The following is a 9,059-nucleotide window of genomic DNA, read 5'->3' as shown; positions in this document are numbered from 1 at the left end:
ACCAACCAGACCGTAGGCCATACTTAACCAAAGGTTAAGACCCGGGCAACCTAATAACTGAACTTTCACTTCATTCAAGGCAAACGGGTGGAAATTTGCATAAGTTCCTAGGACTGCAAAACACAGCTTTCCTCCCAGCCAAATTTCTAGGCGGACTAGCTATCTATTTTATCATATTCATCATAACTATGAAAAATGAACACTGCTTTATCTTACAAAGAGCATGCTTTAAAGAAAACTGATACCTGCAACTGCATGTAAGCATTGGTTAACAGTCCTAGGCACCCAAGAGACAAGCAGCATTCAAAATTTTGCAATATTTGGCCTTACACCAGCTGCTCCCACTTCCACAGCTGAGCTTTACAACAGATGAAGCCCATATGTACTCAACCATAAACATTTCCAACGCAGTTTTTTGGTTTCTTTCTTTTTTTTTTAACAGAGCAAAAACGAGCAAAATTATCTCAACTCTATGTCAGTTTGAATGTGCCAACAGCAAAAGGACAAAAAAGAATACTAAAATAATGATGTTTTGAACATTTTCAAATATACCGTGTACTGTGATGCACAAATGCAGCTGTGACTTTCAGAGTTTTAGTCGTAATAACAAGCCATTACCAAAGCCAGTGCAATAAATGTATCAGTTTCACATTTAGCTGAAACCCATGTGTCTCTTTGAACATCCCACAGGCATCTGCTGGCAACCTAAGGGAAAAAAAAAGAGAAAAAGGTACAAGTGAACCTATACACAACAGCTTTACTATTTATTTTTAAAGAACACCCAGCATTATCTATATGCTAATCTCATCATATTAGGAGAGTTACAACTATTAACAACAATGCAAAAGTTGAATAAAATGAACAATTCCTATTTGATGTTAAATGCATGTTCTTGCTTCACAGTAAAGCTCCCACCCAAACAGCTCCCTTTACCTACATCCAAATAGATCCAAAAATCTCAACACCAAACCCCCAATTCTCTCTTGTGTTCACTTGTTACAATTTAACATACTGTAAGAGCACCTCTTTAAAAGCAATAGAATGTCTATGTTAATGGACATTAATTTTGGGAACATATACAACCAAGAAGTCACATCTACCACTCCTCCACCTCCAGCTTACTGCAGCCTACTTGTAACCATTTATTGGGCTCTCAGCCTTTTTGATGAAATTGTTTTTGAAGCTAAGATGTGTGAATTGATGGCTGGAATAAACATATTACTTAGGAGAAAAAAGTTAACTTGGACAACTTCACTAATCTGTTTGCACCTACAGCTCCTCAGTCAAAGCACCCCTCACAGCATACTGAGACAGCACCAGAAAAGCACATAGATGCAGGCAACTCACAAACTGGATTTAGTACTGAAGCTCAACCCTTCAAATGTTATTTCATGTAACTCACTGAACACGGGTTGGTTTTAAGAACCAATGATGAACACTCCAAAGTAGAAGTGTTCTTTGACACTCTACTTGACAGATAAAAGCATTCTGAATGCCAGTGGGAGCTTGGAATGCTAAATTTATATACCAACACAGCAAAATCTAGAATCCTTTTATTTTAGGTGTTCCAAGTTCAGATGACTGGTTTTAAGTCTCAGGAGCATGTCTGGTGGCAGCTGCAGTTACCATCCCTTTCTTTGCCCCCCTTCTGTTCCACATCACCCCACACTACAACTACACAGCATTTTGTGCTGAATGTGAAAACCCAAAAGGAGATCCAAGTACACTGGACAAAGAAAAACAAAATTTGCTGAACTCATGCAATTGTACTGGCACAGCATGCAGCAGAAAGAAGTGGGTGACAGGGAAGTGCAGTAGGGGATGTTTACCACTTACTGAACACATGAAGGCCACAACCTTCAAGAGTTAGGCAGAATCACAGCAGCACCTTGAATTGTCACTACCCATAAAGAACATAAAAGCTTCAGGACCACCTCAAACGAGTTAAGCTACAAAACGTGAAAGAACACCTAGGAGATAACACAGTTGTAAAAGTTGGTTTTAATTTTCAAAAGGTGTGACAAATAATATGTTTGCTTACAATCATTGCCTGATTTGCCTTTTCCACAATTAGCACTGATACCACATACTTATAACGGTCATAGTCCAAATCCTTCACAGCCTTTAATATTTCTTCTGAGATTGAAGCACACAAGAAGGGACTAGAAGCTCCATCATATGTGGTTCCTTGTAGTTTATTCTATCAAAAACAATTTTGAAGGATCTTAGTTTTCATCCTAGTAGTCTTTTGCAAAAAACACCTTTTACAGTCATTTTCATTACAAGAACATGAAAAGAATTAATGAGTTGAATAGTCAGTACAGACGATGGTCTCGATTGCACTACTTTTACTCTGAAACATTTTATCTGTTTTTTTAAAGGTGACACACATGCCCAGCCAATCTCTATTTAACAATCAGGGGTGTATCATTCTCCCTTATCTGGGCTCAGTTCACAGGAAAACAGTGCTACAAATATCTGTTCCAAATATCCAAGATAGGTCTTCCAGACAGCAGAAGTAACAAGATCAGGTTATAACTGCTCAGAATACCACTAAACAGCTCTGAATTATCTCAACAGATTGTGCTCTTCCATTTTTGCTTAATTTGTGTACGTAGAAGTCTGATTGTCAAGGATACCAAATAATTTTATGCATGTCCTGTGATTTTAGCAGAAGGAAGAGAAATCCACAGATTTTATGTCATGATCTTTTGCTAACTGGATATTTTGTGGATTATGGTACTTTGAACTGTGCTGTAGCTCAATTTGATTTTAAAAAGTGCAAGAGTTTATGAAGCTTCAGCTCCACCTAAACAGCACATGCTCAGCAGTGACCTTGCAGAGGCCCTTCTGCACTTCGCAAAACAGAGTACATTTACATTACACTCATGCGCCAAAACTCAAAAGACTGCAGAGATTTATGCTTGTTTAAGTTTATGCAATATTCACTGTTCCGCAAATACTTCTGCAAGACAAGCTGCTTTTGCAATGAGACAATTAATTTTGAATACTACTATACCGTTAGTATCGCTTGAGCTTTGTCTCTTATTAAAGCATCCTGAACTTTAGTACGTGGCTCCAGTCTGTATGTGTTACAGGATTTCGGCTTTTCCTGTTCTTCTGGTGGAGCTGAGCCTGAAGCATCCTGATGTGCCTTTTTCCCTTTTGACTGTACAAAATAATTTTTAAAATTCCACATCACATGTCAATATTTTAGAATTTAAAGACTCTAAATAATACTTTATGGTGTAGAGTTAAGAGAACAAAAACCCCAGCAATTAGTCTAGGAATATGCTAACAAAAACCACAGAAAGCTAGAAGCTGATTATCATCCTCTGGCTGTTTTAACATTTCTGTTTTGCCTGAAAAAAAGAGAAGTGGTCGACTTTCACTCAATTTTAAATTATTTTCCAGCAAAATCCAACTGTCGCCTAACTTTGCATTTAAGCTCATCAGTCAGATACATCACATTACCACCCTGAATCCACTCCCTTTTCCAAGTAAAAGTACACAGATATTAACATACTCATGCAAGACTGTTAGCCACAAGTTCAAGCTTTTCATTCAAATGGCCTACACAATACCCAAAATACAGTTCATTTACTGTATTTACTGTACTTTCATTTTGGTTCATTTACTACTTCATTTTACTTGTCCTTATTCCTTGTTACTCAAATGTAGCTTGTGTATTGATAACTTAATTTGCTCATTAAAAAAAAAAAAAAAAAAAAAAAAAGGAAAAAGTAATCTCCAGTGTGCAAAGCTTTGTAATTCTGCTTGGAACTTAAAACCAGATCTCTGAAGATCGCGTTTTCTCCCCATCCAGCTGTGTAGTCTATCTCTTCAACACCCATAACAAAACTTGTCCCTCTATGAATGCAAGAAGCAAGTCTGATGTTGCAAAAGAAAAGTCACCTCCTGTCCACCAGGGTGGCTTAAAATAGAAGTGTAAAATAGTAACAAAGATACAAAAGCACAAGGAGCCAATGAGCCAATGAGATAATAATAAATGCCACAGGCAATGGTGTTCCATACCAGCTACTTCCTAACAAACCATTACTAAGTTTCTGACTGATCAGAATCTAACTGATTCTTCTTCAGTTTCAGCTCCACTTCTCACTACTGCTAGAACTTAACATAAGAGAAAATCATCAGTTCCTTTCCAGGAGAGCGGAAAAGCACTCAAAGTTGAAGTAACATCACAGAGCAAGGCTTATACTAAGAAATACAGAAAAAAGTCACTTATGGATAATATAAAAGTCTAATGAGAATTATTTTAAAAGATGCGCTACTCAGGGGCTCACATATCTTTCTATCTGAACGGTTTTAAGAATCATGGAAGAAATGCAGTGTCTTCTCTATGAAATCATTTACATATTAGTTCTCTCAACAACTGTGGACTTCACCTAAAAGTGTCCTCTAGTTCCTTAAAAACATTCATGTTGGCAGCCTTAGCGCAAATTGCCTGCTGATGTTTGTTGAACTCTGAACAGCACTTACTCTAAAAACACAAGGACCAAATACATTTGCACTTATCCTGTGGACACTCATTATCTACTAACTGCATACTCAGATCTCAAAAAACTACAGCCCTGACATGCTCATCACACCTCACCTAACAGAAGAAAAACCACCTCAAGTCTTGCAGCTCAAGTCTTCAAATGAGCATCCCCATTTATGTGAGTAGCAATGACCTTGTGGAAAAGGGCACAGTCCAAACAGTGATTCTTTGCTGACATGGTTCAGCTTGAGCCACACTACCTTCAACCTCTTTAATTAATGATGGAAGAAAATCCATGTCTACAGCACACAACTTCTAACAACGGTAATACTTAAAAATTTACCTGCTATTATTAGTGACAGGAGGTTCCATAATCACTTGCAAGAAGTCATTGCATTTACTAATGAGGCAACCAAAGAACTTGATTTCTTTATAGACGTGGCTAGTAAATAAACCCACTTCTGTATATCACTGTATAAAATATGCAGTAAAACCGCAAGTTTTAGCACAATGTTGCAATTACATTTGTGTAAAATATTTGCACCCTCTATGAAAAAACTCTCAGAAGTTCAAGAGCTGACTGCATTTGAGCACTTGACCGAAAAACGCCTGTTCTTAGGCTACTCAACTCGAGTTCATCGGCTTAACTTTGGACATATGGAAGGAAGTATGCTAGGAGAAAAAAAAGCTTTTGCTATTTAAATTAAATGCCGTTTGTTAGTAAGTCAAATTTAACAACCAATAGTTGTTAGTTGTTTATTTCATCGGAAGGGAGCACAGCTTCTAGTTTAGAGCAGCATCTCGAGTTGGAGAGACTGCCCCGCCAAAGGGAGGATCCCCCTTCTCTTTACCTCCACAGCAGCTCGGCCTCCCCGTGCCGGAGCCAGCACACCGGCCGCAGGCCACGGGCGAACACGAGCCCTGACAAAGCCGAAAGTGCACGAGCTATCCCAAACCAAGAGGGAACAGCACCCCTGATACCAACTTTGACAGGATCACACGCACCTTTTAACCCACGTTCTCCACGCCCCATCCTTCCCTCCCAGCTGAAGCGCTGCAGGCCCGGACCGGCACCCCCGCCTCAGCCGGGCATCACACTCCCCCGCGCCGGGGCCGCTGTCCCCCGCACCCGCCAGCTCAGCCCCCCGGAGCCGCCCCTCGCCCTGGTGCCGCTCACTGTGTCTTTATCGGGGTGCTTTTTCCCTCCCTCCATGGCTGTGGCCGCGGTCCCTCTCGGTGGCGTGCGGCGGTCCCGGGCCCTGCCCGCCTGCCGGCCGTCACGCGGCGGCCACGGGGGCGGCGGCGGCGGCCACGGCCATGGCGGGACCGGCGGAGCTGGGCCGGGCCCGGGGAAGGGCCGGAGCTGCGGCCTGCGGCAGGGGAGGGGAGGGGACGGGACAGCCCTGCCCTGCCCTGCCCTGCCCTGCCCTGCTGCCGGTGCCAGCCCAGCTTGGTGACCTGCTCTCCCTGCAAAGGTTACCGCCCTGCCCCGTTTTACGTTGCTAATACAGGGTGGCAGCGGTCGTGCAGGTTTTGCTCTGACCTTCTGTCCCTGACAGTGAAACGGCGGACGGCAAGAGGAAGAAGAGACACAAATTAAGATGTTCTGAATGATATGCCTTAGGAAAATTGTAGATTTTAGAATTTCTTTTTCTTTAAATAGCAGGTAGGTACTCCATATGGCAGCTAACAGCGGCTTCCGATAGGAACTGTTACCCTGCTCAGTGCTGATAGCTATATAAGTATTTCCTCTCTCCCTGAAGCCATGAATTCAGAAATTACATTTGTGTTGGTCAATTCTGCTACCTAATTAGAGAGGGAAAAATGTTTTTAACTTTAATGGCATATTTTTCATTGTTATAATTATTATTAGTTGTGGTACTTAACTGTCAAACAATTTCTTGTCTGTCTGATTATTGAAGAAGTGTGAGGGGCTTTTTTTCTAAATCAGAAGTATTTTCATCCTTACTAACATGGCCAGTTCTGTCTGCAATTTTTTAAATCTAAGTGTGTGCTTCTGAATCAGTCCATTTCTCTGTTCAGACTAATGTGGAAATAGCATGAATGTTTAAATCGCACTAACATTGTTACAGAATTCAAGTGTTCTTCCCCTTCTCCCCTCCAAGAATCTTGCTGGTTGTAAGGACTGATGCTTTTGGTTTACTTGAAGTAGCATCAGTTTCTCTGCAAGCTCAGAGATTAGGCAGAGCATTCATATATAAACTGGGATATTTTGCTTCAGTCTATTTTTTCATGGTTTCAGTAGATACAACCATTCTGAAATACACCCTCCTGACCTTGTGAAAACAGAGCAATGCTTTCCCTCAGTTTTACCAAGGTAGTTCTGGTTGAGAATTCCTTTCATCACGTGCTGGGATGAAACTTTCATTGCAAACCCAAAAAGCGTTTTTACAGATGCCATATTACTGTCTGTGTAGCTGTGCTAATAGGTATGTTTTAATAATCGTTTCTTGATACAAGGATTCTTTCTCTGTGTGTGTGTTTGTCCTAGATGGCATTGCCAGACTCAGTCACTACTTGCCTTTCTCAACCTGTGCATTATGTGATTTGCAAACTTGGATTTGAGAAGAAAGACACCTATGATATTAATAATGTTTTATCTGGGGACGGGAAAGTATGTTGGCAAGCTGTTACAGACCATGTGTGTTACCTTGAATCAGGCTGGTGTTTTCCTGCTGTAGTAGTGATGCATTTAAGACGGATGCAGAATTTCATAGCCATCCTAGCTGAGTTGTGATAGTTTGTTACAATACTGCATTAGCTCTGCACATTATAATATGTAGAGTTCATATCTACAAAGAGCTTTGAATTTTTCATCTGCATTTGGTATTTGGCTTTTGCTGGCTCTTAAGGTTTGTGTAATCTGTGCTACCTAAGTAGCTTATAACTTTGCCTTCATCTTGGTTCCCAGCTTGATGTGCCTGTAACATAAGGGGTTCAGTTGTGCTTCCCTCCAACCCCATAATTGCCTTGTTCTGTGTTCTTTATATTCCTTCTGCAGTAAATTTAAAAGCCTGGGACCATCAGTATTCCTACAGTTGCTTCTGTTTGTGTTTGCCAACTTTGCAGAAGTCCAGAAGTATGGTTTTGTTTCCCCTCTATGTGTTATAGTTTGTAGTTATTTTTTAACCAAAACTAAGTATTTATGTCCTGATGAATTTATTGAATTTTAGTTTACCAAACTGCATCATACAGTCTCTGTTATCGATTTCCAGAGGTGGTAAAGGTATCTTTCAGTAGACCAGAAGAATTTTTTCCTATAAAAAGTGTTCCACGAAAAAGAAGTAGTGATACCACTCTGTAAGGTATCACATCCATCTGCCTTCTTTAAAGGCTGTAGGTGGTGCAATTTGACTCCTGCTGAGCCTACACTAGCTTCCAGCTTGATATATGAAACTTCTATTGAAATTCTAGTAGGTTCTTCACATTTCAAGAAAAGCAGAACATAATGATTCTATTCACATCCATATTTTCTTGTATTAAGGTTTTCTTTGGGGTAGAATTATTTGGGTTGTGGGGTTTTTTGGGGTTTTTTTGTTTATTTGTTTATTTTTTATTTGTTTGGTTTTTTGGTTTTTGTTTGTTTGTTTGGTTGTTTTTTTTGTTCTATTCAGAGAAAGTGCTTGATCTTACCTCCTGGTTTTACATTGCAGGTTTACTTTTCAATACCTTTTCTGGGTGGTGTTTTGGACAGTAAATTGTATTGTATTGCTTGTGCTAAAATAGTCAGGATAAAATTGTCTGTGCTAAATATGTACACAAACTGTAGCAGGTTTTATCCCTAGTGAATTTTAAAATAGTGGACCTTCAGGAAGGTTGGTACCCTAATCACCTTCTGTTTTTCAATTTAAGATCAAAGTGTGGATTATATCAAAAGCATACGATCATTAGGACCTGTCTGTGAATCTGTTAATTTGTACTTCAAATCTCTGAACAAGGAGCAATTTATAATTCAGTATGCATCATGGTTCCACTGGACTAACTGCACAAAGGTATGGAAATTTCTGTTAACAGTTTGTATTTTGGCACCTGAACCCGTTGTGGAAGTTTAATGTGAGAACACAGAAGAGATATCCATGAACCAAAATGCTTAGAATTTGTAACTAATGGCCCTCCTCTGATAGATGTCTGCTTGGAATTTTTCTGAATTTATAATTAGATTTTGTATTAGACAGCATGAGAAGCTTTGGGCCTGTTCTAACATTAGTTTGTAGGATTTTGTTTTTCTAATATGTGCCTAAGACCAAGTTTTACCTGGTAAAGTTATTATGGATAATTTTGAAGATGTAAGGCACTAGATATCAAGAGGTACTCTAGGGAAATTTCTCTCCAGGCATCTACACTTTCATTTCTTTGGCATGGCTTTCTTTCTACATTTGTATAGCAACTATGGAGAAACACTTAGGTTTCTCTGTGCTTTTGTTCTTTCAAATGTGTTCTTTGCTTTTGAATATTGAACACAACATTCTTCCTCTCCCCCATCATGTAGGTATTTCTTGAACTATTTGATGTTTTACAATATACACAAGCTACAGAA

At 39.8% G+C, this 9,059-nt stretch overlaps 1 protein-coding gene across 1 annotated transcript; it reads right to left on the bottom strand.

Moving 5' to 3' along the window:
* Positions 1–594: 594 nt before the first annotated feature.
* On the bottom strand, positions 595–5,714 carry DYNLT2 (dynein light chain Tctex-type 2). The gene is made up of 4 exons (XM_062490204.1): positions 5,679–5,714; positions 3,020–3,169; positions 2,042–2,200; positions 595–705 (listed from the first exon to the last, which is right to left on the bottom strand). Exons 1-4 carry the CDS (start codon positions 5,712–5,714, stop codon positions 595–597), a joined length of 456 nt encoding a protein of 151 aa, XP_062346188.1.
* Positions 5,715–9,059: the final 3,345 nt, after the last annotated feature.

The sequence above is a fragment of the Cinclus cinclus genome, chromosome 3 (assembly GCF_963662255.1).
Source record: "Cinclus cinclus chromosome 3, bCinCin1.1, whole genome shotgun sequence".
Taxonomy (NCBI): domain Eukaryota; kingdom Metazoa; phylum Chordata; class Aves; order Passeriformes; family Cinclidae; genus Cinclus; species Cinclus cinclus.
The sequence above is the reverse complement of the archived record's forward strand: the minus strand, read 5'-3'. Positions and strand labels throughout refer to the sequence as shown.

Excerpts from the sequence above, each read along its gene's own strand:
- DYNLT2 (XM_062490204.1), bottom strand. The coding sequence starts at position 5,714 with ATGGAGGGAGGGAAAAAGCACCCCGATAAAGACACA. Across the intron at positions 3,170-5,678 it reads AGCACCCCGATAAAGACACA|TCAAAAGGGAAAAAGGCACA; the intron begins GTGAGCGGCACC and ends TATTTTGTACAG. Across the intron at positions 2,201-3,019 it reads AAGCTCAAGCGATACTAACG|AATAAACTACAAGGAACCAC; the intron begins GTATAGTAGTAT and ends TGTTTTTGATAG.